The sequence below is a fragment of the Bos mutus genome, chromosome 6 (genome assembly GCF_027580195.1).
Source record: "Bos mutus isolate GX-2022 chromosome 6, NWIPB_WYAK_1.1, whole genome shotgun sequence".
Classification (NCBI taxonomy): Eukaryota; Metazoa; Chordata; class Mammalia; order Artiodactyla; family Bovidae; genus Bos; species Bos mutus.
Window position 1 is genome coordinate 60496757 of NC_091622.1, and position 19577 is coordinate 60516333.

At 43.2% G+C, this 19577-nt stretch overlaps 1 protein-coding gene across 11 annotated transcripts in view; it reads left to right on the forward strand.

Annotated features, from left to right (window-relative positions):
- The window catches only part of LIMCH1 (LIM and calponin homology domains 1), a 352547-nt gene that overhangs the window by 287698 nt on the left and 45272 nt on the right, over window positions 1–19577 (forward strand). For 4 of the 11 annotated variants that reach the window (XM_070372327.1, XM_070372326.1, XM_070372324.1 and 1 more), the window contains exons 13-19: window positions 1166–1284; window positions 1370–1481; window positions 6727–6762; window positions 11774–11900; window positions 13408–13565; window positions 13767–14175; window positions 18508–18726. In XM_070372327.1, coding sequence (XP_070228428.1) covers window positions 1166–1284; window positions 1370–1481; window positions 6727–6762; window positions 11774–11900; window positions 13408–13565; window positions 13767–14175; window positions 18508–18726 — 1180 coding nt within the window. The remainder of the gene's footprint in view (window positions 1–1165; window positions 1285–1369; window positions 1482–6726; window positions 6763–11773; window positions 11901–13407; window positions 13566–13766; window positions 14176–18507; window positions 18727–19577) is intronic. The other 7 variants (XM_070372332.1, XM_070372333.1, XM_070372328.1 and 4 more) reach the window with 2 other exon arrangements.

Here is a 19577-nt window from a genome sequence, read left to right on the forward strand (position 1 = left end):
GGAGGGCTTCCAGATGTGAATTCCCAAGCCCTCTGTGGGGGATTCGGTTCTATCTATGGACCGATCTTTCTTCCATTAAGCAGGTATAGCCTTAGATGGTAAAGACTCCACTCTCAATGCGGGAGACCTGGGTTCGATCCCTGGGTTGGGAAGATCCCCTGGAGGAGGGCATGGCAACCCACTCCAGTATTCTTGCCTGGAGAATCCCCATGGACAGAGGAGCCTGATGGGCTACAGTCCATGAGGTCACAAAGAGTCAGACACAACTGAGTGACTAAGCACAGCACAGGGCATTTATAAGATTCTAGATTCTCTGTATGCTAGGTGAGGAAGGGGTAACTTAGAGATCAGAGTCCAGTCTGCACCCCGCTGTCTCTGCATGGTCCAGCAAACGTTTATTTACTAAACATTTGCTCTGCCATCTCCAAGTGAATTGCTTTCCTCCCATTTGAAGTCCCAAACCCCTGTCCCCACATCCTCTTTTGTCTTTGGCTAAAGATGGTATCTAAGGTACCTTAGATTGGTAAGGTATCTTACCAATTTTAGTAAGCCACTCAGTTTTCCTGGGTTTCTTCCATGTAGACATATTATTAAAATTTGAGTTTCTGTTAGGAAAAAAAAAGATTCTGGATTCTCCCAGGAACTTCCACTCCACCTGTGTGGCGGGAGCAAAGCAAAGCTCTTCATGGCAGGAGGAAATGCTCAGGACAGTCTCCTCCATGCTTTGTCCTTGAGCACATGGTGGATCATCTGTGACATACAGAGGAGTTTCTTTGGTTTGATTTCTTTGTGGATGATACCATAAATATAAATAACCTGGGTACACCAGAAGTCACTGCTGGAGATTCAGAGGCTAGTGGGGACCAGGCATGGAGGGGGTGGAAGTAAGAAATTAGTAAGAAATGCACCCTTGAGTCCTTGAGTACTAAGGGGTCGTCACTGAGCTCCATGGTGAGTCAGGCCAGCCTTCTTTGACTTTCTCAGGGCCTTACTTAGGTTCATATTCTATTATCCTGTTCTGAGGATGTCACCCTAACTAACCCAGCTTCTGGAACAGCAACCAAACTTTCTCTCTTAACCTTTCCATCTCAAAGACTTTCACTGTCTCCTTTCCTAACTCTTTTTCCTCTTCTCTCATGCCACCAATGCTACTTGTCACCAACAGAACAGTGACTTCTGATGTAGATGACTGTTGTAAAAGGGTCTCTCAGCTGGCTCCCGTGCCGGAGTCCCAGGAGGAGCGTAGCTTCAGTGCGGGCGAGGGCCCCAGGAGGACAGAGGAAGGTGAGGAGGTGGAAGATGACAGACGGGGCCACGGCCTCTGGTGTGAATTCCTTCCCAGTGGTAAAGCTGTCCTGTCTGGCTTTAGTTACCCGCAAACAGCAGCCACAGGATCGCAAAGGAGAGCCTGAAGGAGTTGCTCAAAGAGATTCTGAGATGGCGCCAAAGGCCGAAAGATCCGAGGAGGGCGGCCAGCCACTGTGAGCGTTGCCTGCATTCCAGGGTGTGCTGCGTCTGCTGTGTGCGGCTGCCGGCTTCCCCGAAACGGCTCCCCCCAAACAGCTTAAGCCACAGCGTGCACTTGATGAGTGGTGTGGCATGGAGCAGAGTCCCTTAAAGGAATGCACCCGCCCCAGGGTCAGAGTTCTGCTTTCAGCGCCCCCGCTGGGTAGAGATTTTTAGCCTTTGCACGCGGTTGGGTGCTGGCCAGATTTCATTCTCAGGATTCATGAAAACCAAAAAGGGAAGCCCATTCCCGTGTAAGTATCAGTTGCATGAAGAAAGTCCCTGGTATTAATACTCAGTTGCTATGTGAGCTGCTGCCTCCATGAACATTGGCTTCTTCTGTCTTGAGTTAATGCCGAGCGAGTGATGCTACTGAAAATATCTTAAGCAGTAAGTGCCGTTTGACTGGCTGGACTGACGTGCCCTAGTTGACATCCTGTGACCTCTGAATGGGAGGCTTCAGAGAGAGAAGAGAAATTAGAGAAGATGACAGCTCCTGTCTGGAGCCACAGTGGACCGAAAGGCCAAAGAAAATTGTACAATTCACAAAAAGATGACATGATGACCTGGAGAACTGGGATGTCTCGTAGTCACATTGGATCCAACAAACCAGTTCCTTCCAGTTCCATTTGCAAAGCAACATATTTGGGAGGAATCTGCCAAGGGTCCGCCAATAAAAGATAAGAGGTCAAAAGATTATCCCAAGCTGTTTTGACTTTGTTTCTCCAGTCTGAGCCTTGATACATGCTTTGAATATGTTATTAATGCTTTACGGTTTATCAGCGCCACTTACCTGCTATTGCTAGCAGAAACAAAATGATTAAATGATTGGACCAGTTTACCAAGGTTTTTTTTTCCTCTCTTGCATGTAAGTAGGTATGGAAAGAACAGTTAAGTTGTGGATTGTCCTATAAACATTCTTTCTGACTACCATCTTGTGGGCAGCCTAAATGGGAAACTCTTATTTCTTCCTAGCTCACACGGAAGTCATCAGGTAGAGGAGTTGAACTTCTTTCTGACCTACTTGATTTCATTCTGATTCCAGGAGGGTCTTCCAGTCCTAAGAAGATATACATTACTTACAAAATTTATTTAATTTAATTTTAACATTATCAAATAGTGATTTCTAGAGGTAGAATTTTCATTCCATTCTATTGATTTAAAATGAAAGTAGGGAATATATATGGAGGAGGACATGGCAGCCTACTCCAGTATTCTTGCCTGGAGAATCCCATGGACAGAGGAGCCTGGTGGGCTACAGTCTATAGGGTCACAAAGAGTTGGACATGACTAAAGTGACTTAGCATACATGCTGGAATATATAAAAAAGATAATCAACAAGAACCTACAGTATAGTACAGGGAACTCTACTCAATATTCTGTAATAATATGGGAAAAGAGTGAAAAAAATGGATCGTATGTATGTGCATAACTGAATCACTGCGGTACACCTGAAACTAACACTATATTATAAATCAACTATACTTTTAATATAAAATACAAATAAAAAAATAAAACAAAAATAGGTAAAGAATAATCCTGAGATTCATGGTCTACTTTAAAATCCTATATGTTGAAGCTTCTGCTGTTATTTCAAAAGAGTAATAGACTTGTGAAAAGTGTGGTCTGCCAGATCCATGTAGAGCAGAGGAGCAAGAAGCGTTTAGCATAATTAAAGCTCCCCTATAAGACAGGAAGTGATAGAATTCTGCTTCCTTTGGTGGTAGTGAGACAGAAGGTAGGGTGGGGAGCAGAGAGAGTCTTAATCTCCAAATTTCAAGTTAATAGTCAAGCTGTCATTACCACCTGGATTTAACATACATTTTGCAGTCTTCTGAATCGTAATGCTTCTAGTAGAGCCTTCTTGTAGCACTGGTTTCAGGGAGCAGGGGTGGCAGCTGTGCTCGCCCTTTCCAGGTGCTTCTGCTCTCTCCAGCTCACCTTCTCCTGGGAATTCACAAGTGAATGCCTGTTGGCTCCAGTTCACAACTGGGAAGCCTGCAGTAGAGAAGTTACACCTGGGTCCCAGCTGGGAGGGCAGGCTGGTGACGAGGTACTGCCTGGCCCAGCACACTCACTCAGTCCCCAGATGCCCTGATGTGGTGATGGGCGCTGCATCAGCAGGCTGGTGGGAAGCGGTTAGCAAGAGAGGAGAGGAGGAAGTGAGGCCTGTAGGCTGCCTGCTGGATACATTCTAGGCAGCCCATTTATTCCCCACACAACCTTGGAGAGTGAGAAGTTGTATCTGTATTCTCCAGGAAGAAACCAAGTTGTATGGCAGAAACCAACACAACATCGTAAAGCAGTTGTCCTCCAATTAAAAAAAAAAGAAAGAAACCAAAGCCCAGGTCCACACAGCTGGCAATCACAGATCCAAGACCCAAACCCAGCTCTGTCTGAAGAGGGAGCTGCCATCCCATGCCAGTGCATTACCTACCAAGTTACCAGAGGAGACTGGAGGTCTCACGACTTCCCTTTCACTTGTATTCTGTCCCTCTGGACGGAATGGCTGGTTTGAGCATAAGGAGATATATTCAGAGTAACTGCGTGACAAAATTGTGTGAGGGAGCAGGCACACACGTTGGGAATTCGTGTTTCCTTTCAACAAGTGTTTATTGAGTAATTGCTATGTGTGAAATACTGTGCTGGGTGCTGCTGGAGGATAGTCTTAAATGACAGGTGAACTCATTTCTCCTCCTCACTTCAAATGGCGTTCGCGCTAGTTCACAACGTTGCTGAGCATTTATCCTGAAGTGCTTTATTTGTGCTGAAAACTACACAGATGCAATCAACAGGTGGAGAAAGTACTCTCTTTACCTTCTAAATACCCCTGCCCTCACAATTGAACTTTATTAATTGCTGGGTTTTGGTAGGATGCTTATACCAACTGTGATTTGTCTGGCCGGTATTGTAGGTCTGTTGACTTACCTACTTTGCATTTTTTTTTAAATCTCTTTATTAGTCATTTTTTAAAACTCATCTTTTCTTTTCTATATTTCATAGAACCACTGAGAAAATCATTGGAAGCCCAAACTCTAATTATCTTCTCCATAACAGCAAAGGCAATTCTGATTAAATTGGTTCCTTCTTAAAGCTAATAAATTTGTCTGAGAGGAAATGTCTTAAAGCCACAAGTATATAGTAAACAGATAAATGAAGGGTATCTTCAGAGACTGCACTAGTCTTTTCCATTTCCTGAGTATCCAATAAGGATTTAGTAAATACTTATGGAGGGCCTGGTCTGGTCACTATTCAGGGAACCCCCAAAGAAAAAATCCCGACTCTCATGGACCTTGCATTGCAGGGTTAATCAACATTTGTTGGTAGAGGTCTCCATGAAATGCTGCTGAGTATTTTGTGTAGAAGCAATTTAAATTCTAATATATCCTGCATGCAGCAACACAGCTGAACCTCATAAATGAAATGTGCTAATAAGGAAGCCAGACTCAGAAGAGTACATTCTATGTGATTCTGTTTACACAGCACAAGGCTCAATGCTGATTTGTGGTTTGTGAAGACTCATCAAGGTGTGTGTGTATGGTCTGTGCACTTTCTGTACGTATAGTTTACTTCAGTAAAACGTTAATTAAAATATTCAAATCAACACAAAAACACCAACTATCGATTGAACATTTCTAGATTAAACATCCATTAGGAATAACTTCTCTGCTTATTTCCATAGATAATTTAGAAAACACAATATATATTCAAATGTCTATTCCAGTAGGCCTACTAGTGAACTGGGAAACATCTATCCAGGCTTCAGAATTAACACTGTTAATTCTGGGTGGAATTTACACTGTTCTGTCCTCTTTCTTGATGTGAAGGAATTCATCTGCCTCCATGTGGAGGTGGTTATGGAAAACTAAATGTCTTAAGTCAAACTTTAGCACCTTCTAAAACTATCCCCCAGAGAAGCAGAAAATGGGTCTTACTTCCGGAAGAAAAACATCCACAAACGCTTTCCTTTTCTTGCTTTTGGCCATTTCAACTGAAACTCCTATTAGTCTTTCACTGGTATGGTTGCCCTCACTGTGCGTGAAAATAGTTATTAATGAATTCGTAACTGTTACAAGGTAATGAGGCATCAGAGAGAAAGGTGTCTGTGTGTGTACACCAATGTGTTTGGGGTTTTTTCTCTAAGATCATAGGAAGAGACCTTTAGAAATTACTCCCTTCCCCCTATATTGTTATGAAACTGAACATAGGATCAGGTAGTTTTTGCTGAAAACCCCCAAATTTAATTTTTCGGACTGAAAGCCTGGAATTTTTTTTCTTTGCTCAAATAAGTCTTTGTCCACCATCAGAATGCATGAATAAATTGCCTTTCAGGGCATAGGTAAGAACCTTCTCTTAAAATTTCCCTTTCCAGAAATAGTCACTAGTGGGAGCTACTTTTATCAAATGTGCTTAAATATGCCCTTGTAATATTCTAATTTTTTTTTCTAATTTGACCTTTTTCTTTGTTTTATCAGATACATTAAAACTTAAAAGGCCCATATTAAAGAAGGTGCAACTTTGTAGCTCTAAATAATCAGAAGAATATAAAAGATTGTTTAAAAAAAAAAAACTTTGCTTTTTCAAGTTATGGAATATTATCCACGTCTGGTTTTGATTAAGGCTGCCAGTTTTCTAGGAATTGTGGTTTTTGTCAAATGCATGCGGAAGGCACTGATTGGGGTTCTGGTTGGAGTTCTGGTTTGCTTTCAGAAACCTTCAGAAACACTCTTTGATGTTATTTGTGCAAATGCATTAACACATCAGGGAAAGGGTCAGTAAGCGTGTGCTTCTATGCTGGGTGTCCATTACAGCCCATTACTCTACACAGAAAGGCAAAAACCAGTTCAACCGTTTGTGAATGACCGTAATACACATTTGGTTTTTTCAAAGCTGTCTTCTCTAAACATTGTGGGTTGCACCTAAGCCTTTTTGTGTTTATATTGAAACGATTTCTTTCTTTGTGGGTAACATGGAGAGGTATTTTTTATTTCCCCTTTGGGTTTTCCTACAAATTTCGCATTCTTCAGAAATGTCAAGACTTTGCTTTCATTTTTAGCCATTGGTGAATATTGCTAATTGTATAATGACACTTCTCTTCCAGTATGGTCAGCAAAAAAGGTTTGGCACGTATACATTTCACTTGTAGTTTTTATTTCCAGCTTGGTTACAGTGTTAACCTTCTGTCTTGCCAATCCTCTAATTTTGGATTTGGTCTTATAGATACGGACCGAGAACTCCTGTGTCTGACGACGCAGAGTAAGTTGTTTTGTATTCATAGGAATACATTAATTATAGCCTAAACTGCATGCTTCCAGTACTCACCACTAATTGAAACGCAGTTAATGTAACAGTGGACTGAAGAGCTAACTGACTCTTCTCTGCAGCCTCAGAGAAGCCCTTGAAATTGGAATGCAAAACATATGTTCTGTGCAGGAGAGATGAATGAAAAAGCCACTTAAGCATGATTCTAATATGCAGCTGCTGCTTAAAACTTAACATTTGCTTTTCATAGATGGGGCATGTGAAAGTTGTTCTTGTTAGGGTTTGGAAGTTGGAAGCTCTTCTGAACCATGGAATTGTTAAAAGGCTCTTCTGCGCTTTGCATTGAATCCTTGATAGGTGAAGGCTTAGCTGTGCAGCAGTTATTCTCAAAGACACATTTTTTTTAAGCTAAGAAAATAAATTCTAAATCACTAATGATAGATTCAGAAGCCCAAGTTCCTCCCAGGTTGCAGTAATATAAACTGTGGGATGCCTGAGCCCAGAACGCTGGGGTTTCGTTCATGTTCCATGGCACAGCCAGCGGTCAGGATGTGCAACATGACTTGGGTTGCCTCTCCTTGGTCTCCGCTCCTCCCAGAGATACATTGCCCATCCCCAGCCTCACATACGAATTTGAGATGAATCTACTTTCTCCCATCTGTGACCGCATTGACTCCATTTCAAAAACAGATTCCCCATAGGCAGAGCATTCTGAAACTGATAGCCAGATCAGAAGTTTTCTTTGCAGAAGGCTGGCTTGCTCAGGTTTAAGAAACATGATCAATATCTCACTGCAACACCAGTGGCCCGCTAAGCCTGATGTCTATCCTCTGGAAGAGGTGTTTTGTGGCCTTGTGGGAGTCTAGGCCATTCTAAGAGTGAACCCCAACATTCTCCCTGCCTGTCTTCCTGGCCTGAGCCATAGTTTCGAGTCACTGAGTGAGGAATCCAAGTAACAGTGTAGAACAAATATCATTTCCACCAGTAACTGCAATCAGGCCACACATCTACTGTATTTGAACTGTGCTTTTTTTCCATGTTTGTGTTCAAGATGTCAGCTTAGTCTGACTTTTAGCTCTAAGCAGTCTGACTCGAGTGCCAAGGAGATCAGTTTCCGATGTGTGATGTATGATTGCTTTGTGGCCTGACACACGGAACATTCATATCTCAGAACTAAATTCAGCCAGAGCTTGACTGACTGCATGGAGTTAAGTAGTCTATAAAACTGAGCCCTGGTTATTGCTTTTAAAATCTACAGTGGCAGTATTTAACATTCACTGAAAGGAGGATTATATAAGATTGATAGGCAAAACACTACTTTGATTTGGTTAGCAAAAACATTTTGATAGAATGGATTTACTCTTCATCATTGCAAAGCTGCTGTGCAATTTGCCTAATACAGATCTCTCAAAAACCCTGAAAGCTGAAAGAAAAGGAGCTATATTAAAGAGCTTTTGAATGCTGCCTGTACCTGAATATGAAACCTCACCCACAGGAAAAGTAAATGATTTTTTAAATCAAGTGGGGGTGCAGAGTCCTCTAAATTTACCAAAAAAAAAAGGGCAAGCAGCTTGTGATCCAGGAAGAGTATAAGGAGCTTCTTGTCCAGGGGTCTTATCTGGGAACATCTAAAGGGCTGAATTTCCTTCTTGGAATAGACATAATTTATATGAAATCAAGTGATCAAGTGGGTAAGAAAAAAAAGTTATGTCAGGAGTTTTTTTTTTTAATAGAAATTTATAATATGTTTCATTTCTTTTCTCACTATCTCCCTTTTTCAAAAACTTTACAGACCACTATTGGCACAGGCTCTATTTATTCATAATTGACACATTCTTAAAATGCAGCCCAATCAAAAAAAGATGTGCCCTTTAAGGAGAATGCGGGTCAGGGGCAGACCTACCACACAGGCAAACAGAAATTTCCGCCTCCTGGCAAGCCAAGAATGTTTCCATGGGTTTAGTTTCACCTTCTTGCCCTTCTCTTCACTTCCACATACCTCCTCTCCCAATGGTCCCCACCATGGAGCCTGGAAACTGTGAGAGCCAGAGGCCATTTTGCTCTTAATTCCCTTACCTTAGACTTGGTCCAGAAACAATTTCCAGGCTCCCCTGGAGGTACTTTAATCCTGGCCCTAAGAACTGCCAACCCACTGCAGGGAGAGGCTCCTGGGCTCTACAGCCAGGGGCCCTGTTCCCAACAGCCCAGGAGCATGGCCTGTTGTGCTGAGAAGCATAGATTTGGTGCAAGTCCTGTTAACATTGTGGAACCTAGACTTCTCCAGGGTTCCCTGAAGTGCTGTGCTCTACTAAATCGCTTCAGTCATGTCCAACTCTTTCGACTCTATGGACTATAGCCTACCAGGCTCTTCTGTCCATGGGATTTTCTAGGCAAGAATACTGGAGTGGGTTGCCATGCCCTCCGCCAGGGAATCTTCCCGACCTAGGGATTGAACCCACATCTTTTATGTCCCCTGCATTGGCAGGCAAGTTCTTTACCACTAGCACCACCAGGGCCTCCCACCTCATCCCTCTACATGCACTTCTTCATTTTGGAGGCTGAGTCCAATCTCTGAATGAGGGAAGATTTTCTGAATGGTGACTCAGCTCATTTTCTGTCTACTATTATCAGTCCTCAGCTTGCTTCCTTTTTTGAAATGGCTTAAAGGTATTGCTCATAGTTTTATTATTTCTCTTTTGCTGGTGTTGCTTTTTAAAGAAAAAAAAGCTCTAACCAAAAAAAAAAAAAAAAGTACTTCCTGGTATAGGAGAAGGCAGACAAGAGTTTCTCTTATTTCACTAACCAGCTTTTGGCCATATTCGGGCTGTGGTAGTTAGAACTTCATGGTAGAAACAGAAATAGGAAACTGGGACAGAAGAAGGCAGTTCTGAAGGCCTTGTTCCCACCCTCTCCATGCCAATCAAGTGAGATAAGCAGTCTGAAATCCTAGAGAAGCCTGCCATTTTCTTACTGCGGTCCCAGAAGACTTTGCCCTATGGCCATCAGTGTGACCTAAACCAAAATTCTGCCCTTTAAAAATTACAGATGGCAAAGTTGAAGGAAAAGACCTCCTTTCTCTCCCATAATCTGCCAGCTATTAGTAGATTACAATAGAGTCCCAGCTGAGAGGGGTTTATGTCTTCTAAGACCTTCACAAAGCCTATAAATTGCCTTGAAAGAGAAACAGGCTGAATTTTATACATTTAGAGTTAAGTTGTTGTTGTTTTTTTTTTAACTCTGAAAGGAAGATGGGATGAGTTCGGGTCCCCTTCTGGAAGGGTTGTTTGAGGGTATTATGATCCATGAAGTTTAAAACCCATGAATTAGACTTTTCTACCTAACTCTGCAAATTTCTAAATTTTCCTTAAACCACATTAATAAGTAGCATCAAATAGGTAACACATCGCAGTCCCTCCTCTCTTTAGAGGACTACAGTTTATCTTCCAGGAAGACACAGTTACCACAAGCAACACTGTGCCCTGAATCTGTGGACAGCTCCACACAGTAGCATGTCATATCCATGCAAATAGAAGCCTTGGATCAAAGAAAGTCCTACGCAGCCGAATTATTAGAAACAGGTTAAAGTACAGTCTTCAGTTTTCACTCTCTTTTCACACAGTTTCCAAAGACTCAAATTGTCCAACATCTAAAGAGAGGGGAGGGGCACTCATACATTCATATTTGAGTAGACTGAAATGAACGTGGGTAGCCATTGCTTTGGGATTGTCTTCTCCTTCCAGAGAGCCGCCTGCTAAGGAACCCCTGGCATCCAGCGATGCTGCTGCTGTGCTTTGTCTGGCCACGGGGATAACTATTTTGGACATCACTGATGATGTCTGGAATTAGTTAGTGTCTTGGTGCATGGCTCTTCTTTTTCTTTGTGTTAAGCTGGCTTCAAAAATGGACTGTCACAGTCTTCTGTTCTTAAAGGGCCTCCACTTGTTGGGCGCTTTATAACCCACGTGGTCCCAGAGCTAGTCATTTCTTTGAGAGGAAAAAAAAAAAGGAAGATTTTGCTTTGGTTTTTATTTCTATTTTCATCTTTCTGCTTCAGCTTTCGCTGTAACAAAGGTCTGTAATAAGCATTGCAGAAAAGGCCCTATGGTCTTACCCAACATTTAATAAGCTCCTGCAGAATATATCAATTATATGAACAGCCTAAAGGTTCTTAAAATTTGATTCCAAATCCTTTTGCTTTTAAAAGAGTATATGCAGAGGTATCCTGTCAGAAATAAAGTGAAACCCTTGTGAGAATTTTAGGATATAAAGTATATGCTGATTTTTATATTTTGCCCTTAACCTTACCATAAAATACCTTATTTTCTTGATTTCAAGATGCCATCAACATACTACAGATTTACAGTTTTACAGGACATAAAAATAAACCACAACAAACATATGTATCATTTGTGCATAGTTCTTGGATGCATTCAAAATTCAGAAAATATGACATGAAAAAGTGGTGCCTTAGATTGAGGCTGTATGATCACTTTTTAAATGGAGAAATTGCCTGTTAATGAACAAAGCATTTAAGCCAGACCTACACAAAGAAGCATTTACTGCAATTAAATTTTCACTTCAGGGGACGCCATCCTCCTTCCCCACAAATTCTCTCTAAGTTATACATGTTAATGCTCTTAATTTTATTTTCTAATACATTTATAAGTGAGACCAGCTCAGAGTTTCAAATACCTTTTCAAGCCTCTTAGTTTAAACACATCTAGGCCCCAACATGTAAAATTAATTGACCGATTCAGCCATCACTGAAGACAAAGATGGTCACATTTTGGCTTCTGCTTCAAAAGAAGAGCTGAGGCTCCTAGCATGCCCGCTGCTGCCGGCTGAGGGAGGAACAGATTGCAGACCCCGTGGCTGCCTTAGGCTGCGGAGGGAAAGGGACTGTTTTCCATACGCGGTAGCGCCCCCACGCGGCGGGACGCCCCAAGTGCGCAGAGGTAGGAGGGGTGCTCATCTCTGGCTCGTTGTCTGCTCTCTCCACGCGCAGGAGCACGAGTATGTTTGACATGCGGTGTGAGGAAGAGGCCGCGGTGCAGCCGCACAGCAGGGCCCGCCAGGAGCAGCTGCAACTGATAAACAGCCAGCTGCGGGAAGAGGATGACAAATGGCAGGATGTGAGTGCTGGGGCCACGGCCGTGGGCAGTGGGGAGACTGCGCTGCCCGCTGGGCAAGAGGCCCTTTGGAACAGAGAATCAGAATCAGATTGGGTGGGAGCCTCGGGCTGGAAAGCCATGCAGAAGAAAGGGGGGCCTGGAGAAGACTTCAAACAGTGAACACCGCCCATGTGGGAATTAAGGAAAGTACCCTTGCTGAAGTTTGGCCAGAAAGCAGAGGGGAGCGGGTGGGAGGCAACTAGCATGCGATGCCATATCAAGGATGCACTGGCTTCTGAGTTTGTGTATTTGGAATTGATAATAATGATGATGGTGACCACAATGATAACTGTCAACACTGAAAGCATGCCAGTAACAGGTACTGTTCTGAGTGCCTTGCAGTTAATCGTTCTTGAATCCTCTCAGTAACTCGGTATACTAGCAACTGTAGATATTACTGTCCTCAGCCAACAGAGGAGTCCCAGAGCAGTGAAGTAACTTGTCCAGAGTCACACAGCTAGTGAATAAGAGATCGAGGATGGCTCCAGGGCCTAATGGGGGCCTTGGGATTGTCTGTGAGCTGAGAGCAGAGAGCTAGGGCAGGAGAGGAACTTGAAGATCTGTATGAAATGAGAGAGAGAGTGGACTATTTCATCTCATCCTCACAGAGCGCTCTGAGGTAGTCACTGCAGATTTGACTCTACCTTTAGTCAACTGGTGAACTTTTTCAAAGTCGATAAATTGTGGTCACGATTATGTCTATGAGATATCAAGCACTTACTATGTGCCTGGCACCTGAAGTGCAACACCTCATTTCACCCTCACAACAAGCTTGCAAGAGTAGGTATCATTATCATTTCTGTTTTGGAGATGAGGAAACTGAGGTACAGAGAGGCTAAGAAGCATGCTTGAGATTCCAAAGCATGGAAGAGATGGAGCTGGGATTCTTTCCCACAGCCACATGCCTACCTAACTCCAGACTCCTACCTCTTTCTCATTAGGCTCTAATTGCCTATAGGATTTGTGGTGAAGTTGTCATAAGGATCAGATGACTTAGGACATGATCAGATGACTTAGGGCATACAGAACTATTGGTTCTACAAGACCCCAAAACCAATTGTTTTTCTGCTTTTTCTTCCTTCCCTGAGGGAATTTGTGTAGGTCTGTGGTTAATTCCTACCATTCTATTGTCAGCGAGTCCATTCACAATGCAGAGGTCATAAATAGCAAGGAATGAAGTTTCTTACAATACCTGTGAGACAGTACTTTATGGCAACCGACTCGGGATACAATAGCAAGTTTTACGTTGCCGTGTTTTACAAAATGTGCTGCCCTGCTCTGGATAATGTAGAATATCTGAAGGTTTCCTGCCTTCAAGATATTCCTGTTCCAACCAAACTTAAACTGGATTGTAGAGGAATGTCTTAGCCTGGCCCACAGTCAGCACTCACTAAACCCTTAAGTGTAGAAATGGAATTACATGCAAGTCTGAAGAAGAGTGTTCTGTCTCCCTCCCCCTCCCCCATAGGACCTGGCTCGTTGGAAGAGCCGTAGAAGAAGTGCTTCTCAGGACTTAATCAGAAAAGAGGAAGAAAGGAAAAAGATGGAGAAGCTGCTGGCTGGAGAGGATGGGACAAGGGAACGAAGGAAAAGCATAAAAACCTACAGAGAAATCGTCCAAGAAAAGTGGGTTCTTTCTGTTGTTGTTTAATGTACAGTTAGATGTGCTTTTTCTAAAAATTGTCAGTCATCACAAAGGCTCTGACAGTAATATTACACACCCTGTTTGGTCTCTTCAGCTCTACTTGGGGTCCTACCAAGGTCCTCATTGCAATTCCTGTGACTGTTGACTTTGTTCTTGCTTCCCCTCCCATGTCTACCCTTTAGAGAGCGGAGAGAAAGGGAGTTGCATGAAGCATACAAGAATGCACGGACCCAGGAGGAGGCAGAGGGTATCCTTCAGCAGTACATCGAGAGATTCACCATCAGTGAAGCTGTTCTTGAACGTTTGGAGATGCCAAAAATCCTGGAAAGAAGCCATTCAACAGAGCCAAACTTATCCCCCTTCCTCAGCGACCCCAACCCTATGAAATATCTGCGGCAACAGTCACTGCCTCCACCCAAGTTCACTGCCACTGTGGAAACCACCATCGCTCGTCCCAGCGTTCTGGATGCCAGCATGTCAGCAGGCAGTGGGTCTCCGAGCAAAACTGTCTCTCCCAAAGCAGTGCCTATGCTGACACCCAAGCCTTACTCCCAGCCCAAAAACTCTCAAGAGGTCCTGAAGACCTTCAAGGTAAGATGAGTCCTTTAAGGGCAGAACCAAAACTGAACTCCCTGGGGAAAATAAGCATTTTATCTCAGGAAGATGCAGTGGTTTTTATCAAACAAAAGCAAATGCATTAACATGTACAGTTATGAAGTTTATGTGTCTCTGAGATTTGGTTTGCAAATAATTCAGGGATTGATGATTCTTCTCTAAGTGAAGTCGTTCAGTCATGTCTGACTCTTTGCAACCCCACGGACTGTAGCCTATCATGCTTCTCCATCCATGGGATTTTCCAGGCAAGAGTACTGGAACAGGTTGCCATTTCCTTCTCCAGAGGATCTTTCCAACCCAGGGATTGAACCCAGATCTCCCACATTGTAGGCAGATGCTTTACCATCTGAGCCATCAAATAACTTAGGATTCTTCTCAAGTCCTATTTTTAATACTGATGGGCTTGAATGAGATTGGTGGTTGAGTCACCTCCATGAGCAAGGTCTATTTCATAGTTCGATGTGCTGAGCGACTGAACACGCATGCATGCATGATGGTATGATATCTCCATAGCAATGGTAACAAACCCCAATTTAGCAGCACCCTAGGTATCTCCATTTATCTAGGGGTATTGAAAATGCCTCAAAACAAACTTTTAATGACCTTTAGTGTAAATAGAGGTATATGCAGTTACCTCTGTATACACTTCTAAACATCATAACTGAAAAGCTGCTGCTGCTGCTGCTGCTAAGTCACATCAGTCGTGTCTGACTCTGTGCAACCCCATAGACGGCAGCCCACCAGGCTCCGCCGTCCCTGGGATTCTCCAGGCAAGAACACTGGAGCTGGTTGCCATTTCCTTCTCCAATGAATGAAAGTGAAAAGTGAAAGTGAAGTTGCTCAGTCATGTCTAACTCTTCACGACCCCATGGACTGCAGCCTACCAGGCTCCTCTGTCCATGGGACTTTCCAAGCAAGAGTACTGGAGTGGGTTGCCATCACCTTCTTCAGAAAAGATGCTACCACTGGGGGAAAAAAATGATAATATAAGAAATACATGATATATACTTGGTATTCAAATGAGAGATTTTTTAAAAAAAATTTTAGGTGGGAAGAATCTATATTATTTTGGAAGTGGGGGGAGGTGCCAATGAACGTGTAAAATAGTGTTCCAGAACCAAAGAACCTATAGCAGCCAAACATCTTTTTTCATCCTCAAATCCTAGTATTTTTCCTTGCATCAGGAGGAAGTACTCATCCTTCGTCTCAAGAGAGACGACAAAGAAAAGTCAGTTTCCCTTGTCCCTGCACGCCACATGGGTTTATAATAGAAGACAGAGGTGGAATTCATCAGTGGCAGACACAGACATGTGACTGTAAAGGATGTTTGCTAAGCTAAACTAACTGAGCACTGTGTGTGTGTATCTTCCTATTGAGTTTCAGAGGGAGCCGAGCCATATTTCTAACTTTTTTAGCATCTTTCTTAGCTTAACTCTGAATGTATCTTTAAAATCTGTGTCTTAGGCCTTGATCAAACGAAAGAAAAATGTCCTTTCCGTCTCATCTAGGTTGGATTGAGATGTTTATCCCTCCAAGGGCAATCGCTGTGTGTTTGTCCACAGCTTCGTCCTAAGAGGCTGGTGTCTGTGCCTAGGCACTCAACAAGTGTCTGTTGAATAAGCACATGCATTTTTCCTGAGAAGATGAGATACTTATCATGCAGACTGGTGCACACACAAATACACACGCAATCACATGTGCTCGGCAGGCTGCCTAAGTACCGTAGCAGCTCTTCTTCACCCGGGGCCCATGGCCATCAACTGTCTGATAGCTTCTCGAAAAGGTTGGTTTGATATTGAGGTGGCCCAGGACAGGGACAGGGAATACATGCATTTAACTTGGTATCCAAGGAATGTGATCTGTTGGTCTAGATGTCCATTTGCTTTCCTTTATATAAACAGTACAATGTGATCGTTTAAACAAAAGAATTAGGATAGATGGCTTCATGGCGAGACCCTGAGAAAACCCAGTTCCTACCACTGTGGCAAGACAGTGTGGAGGCTTCAGGGGAGGTAGAATGACGGACTTGGATAGAGGTCCTTTTAGAGCTGGAGCTCACCAATGAGCCCTCAACTCATCGTAGGTCCTGATGGCTGTCAGCCCTGTTCACAGCCCCACCATCGACTGGGTGAGCTCACTCATGGTCAAAGGTAGCATGGAAATGGACAGTTTTTACCAGGTAACACTAGAACTGGAGCTAAGGTGTGTGTGCGTGTGTATTTTCCTGTGGGGAGAAGGTGGGCATGGGAGGCAGGGAATACAGGCTCAGTTTCTTAGTACAACAGATTTAAGAGTAAAAGAAGTGTCAATAAAATGAAGGAGCAGTAAAATGGTTTAAGGCAGTGTTTTCAAACTGAGAGTTGCCACCTATTGCTAGGTTATGAAATCAATTTAGTGGTTTGGAATCAGCATTCTTTTTTCAAAAAAACATTATTAGATATATTGTACTAATAGATATAATTAGATATATTAATATATATATTAATAATAAACATTATTATATATTATAATATATATATATTAGAATATAATGTTTAAAAACAGTATAGTGCATCACATAGAAAAAGGTAAATATTAATGGTTAAACTCCATTTCAGTTATCTTTATGTGGGTGTGCTCAGTTGTAATTTAAATTTTATGGATCACAGACAATAGACAAAACACTGACTTAAGGTAAATAATCTATAACTAGTATCTGCCCTTCTATTATTCTTTTTAAAAGATCTTAGAAGGTTTAGTAATAAGAATAGCTAACATTTATATACATAAATATGCCAGATACTGTTCTAAGTTCTGTGCATATATTAATACATAAATGATACCATAACAGCATCATTAAGGAGATACTATTAAGAAAGCTGAGCGCCAAAGAATTGATGCTTTTGAACTGTGGTGTTGGAGAAGACTCTTGAGAGTCCCTTGGACTGCAAGGAGATCCAACCAGTCCATTCTAAAGGAGATCAGCCCTGGGTATTCTTTGGAAGGAATGATGCTAAAGCTGAAACTCCAGTACTTTGGCCACCTCATGCAAAGAGTTGACTCATTGGAAAAGACTCTGATGCTGGGAGGGATTGGGGGCAGGAGGAGAACGGGACGACAGAGGATGAGATGGCTGGATGGCGTCACTGACTCGATGGACGTGAGTCTGGGTGAACTCCAGAAGCTGGTGATAGACAGGGAGGCCTGGCGTGCTGCGATTCATGGGGTCGCAAAGAGTCGGACACGACTGAGCAACTGAACTGAACTGAGCTGACTGATTATCATAGAAAGGAGGAAACTGAGGTTGAAGATTACATGGCTGTTAAGTGGTGAAGCCAGAACTCAGGTTGCCTCACTGCAGGGCTTCCTCTCATGACCGCTCTATATACTGTCGGACTTGAAAGAGATTTCCAGGTACCTTCAATAAGTCAGACTAACCACCCTCACTCCTTTCTTGCTCCCACCACCATCCCTAGACATGGGGGCAAAACAGAGATATTTTAATGTGCATGGCCTCTTTTTCTTGAAAAAAAAACTGAGATGGTCAAATTAACTAGAAACAGGAATTTACTGTGGGGCTCCCCAGGTGGCTCTGGATAAGGAATCCACCTTCAGTGCAGGAGATGAGGGTTCGATCCCTGGGTTGGAAGATCCCCTGGAGGAGGGTATGGTAACCCACTCCAGTATTCTTGCCTGGAGAATTCCCATGTAGCCCTGGTGGGCTACAGTCCACGGGGTCACAAAGAGTCAGACATGACAAGTGACTGAGCACGCACGCACACAGGGATTTACTGTAACATAGTAACGCACCAGGTTCCCTGCCCTCCATGCTTGCTTGCAAAAAGTATTCGTTTTCCTCAACCATAACAGGATAACCTGTGAAATATTCCTGATCTAAGATGAGGTCCACCTAGTTTATATGTTTATTAGGGAAAAAAAATCTCAAAATTGTGAAATAGCAGTCACAGAACTTCCAGGAAAAATTACTGGAATCCAAATATGCGACATGTATTTATACCTAAGATCCCTTGATTTTCTATACTACAAAATAAAAGCAGACCCCCAGTAAGTTGAGCATGAAATGTAATCTAAACGAAGTGACCTGAGAAGGCAGACCACCTTTTAAAGAAACCTGACCACCTTTTAAAGAAGCCCTCAAAGATGGCATTTAAGGGAGCCCTGCTTTCTAGACTGACGGAAGCATATAAGAGAACTTATTCTTTGTTGGACTGTGAATGGTAAGTGCTAATGATTTAAGATGATTCTGAACATGTTGTTATAATCTTTCACTGAGGAATAGCATGTTCTTGTTCGTTCTGGATTTTACAGGTCGATGGGAAAGTCACCATGAATGGAGAGACGACTCATGGTGATGAGGAGGAGAAGGAAAGAGAGTGTCCCACGGTGGCACTTGCCCCCTCGTTGACCAAATCCCAGATGTTTGAAGGTGTGGCCAGAGTGCATGGGTCCCCCGTGGAGCTGAAACAAGACAGCAACAGCATTGAAATCAACATAAAGAAGCCAAGTTCTCTTCCCCAAGAGCTGACAGTAAGAAGCAAACCTTTTTTTTCCCCCTCTTTTTGAAATAATTTATTTTTTAAAAAAATAAGTAGGTCCTGATCATGATCATTTCCTTCTAGGTGAGTATATTCATTTGCTAGGGCTGCCATAACGAAGTATCACAAACTAAGTGGCCTACACAGCACATGGTACGGCTAGTTGTAGCATAGTCCTGCCGCTGGAAGTCCAAAGTTGAGGTGTTGTCCAGGCAGCTTCCTTCTGGGGTCTGCGAGGGAGAGTCTGATCCTGGCGTCTGCTGGCCTGCTGGCGGTCTCTGCCATTCTTTGCCCTGGAGGTGTACCACCCCAATCTCTGCCTTTGTGTTCATGTTCTCCCTGTATGTTGTCAATGTCCAGATCTCCCTCTTTTTATAAGGACACAGGTCATACTGGTTTAGGGCTCCCCTCCAGCATGATTCAAGTGGTAAAGAATCCGCCTGCTAATGCAAGAGAGGCAGGTTCGATCCCTGGGTCAGGAAGATTCCCTGGGGAAGGAAATAGTAACCCACTCCAGTACTCTTGCCTGGGAAATCCCATGGACAGAGGAGCCTGGTGGGCTACAGTCCACATGGTTGCAAAGAGTCAGACACGACTGGGCAGGCACATGCCATGCCACTTCAGTGTGATCTCATCTTAACTACATCTACAAAAATCCTATGTCCAATAAGGTCACATTCTGAGATACTCGAGGTGAGGACTTCCACGTATAAATTTGAAGAAGGACACAGATCAGCCCCTGGGCTTCCATGATGGCTCAGACAGTAGAGAATCCTCCTGCTACAGCAGGAGATGTGGGTTCAATCCCTGTGTTGGGAAGATTCCCTGGAGAAGGGAATGGCA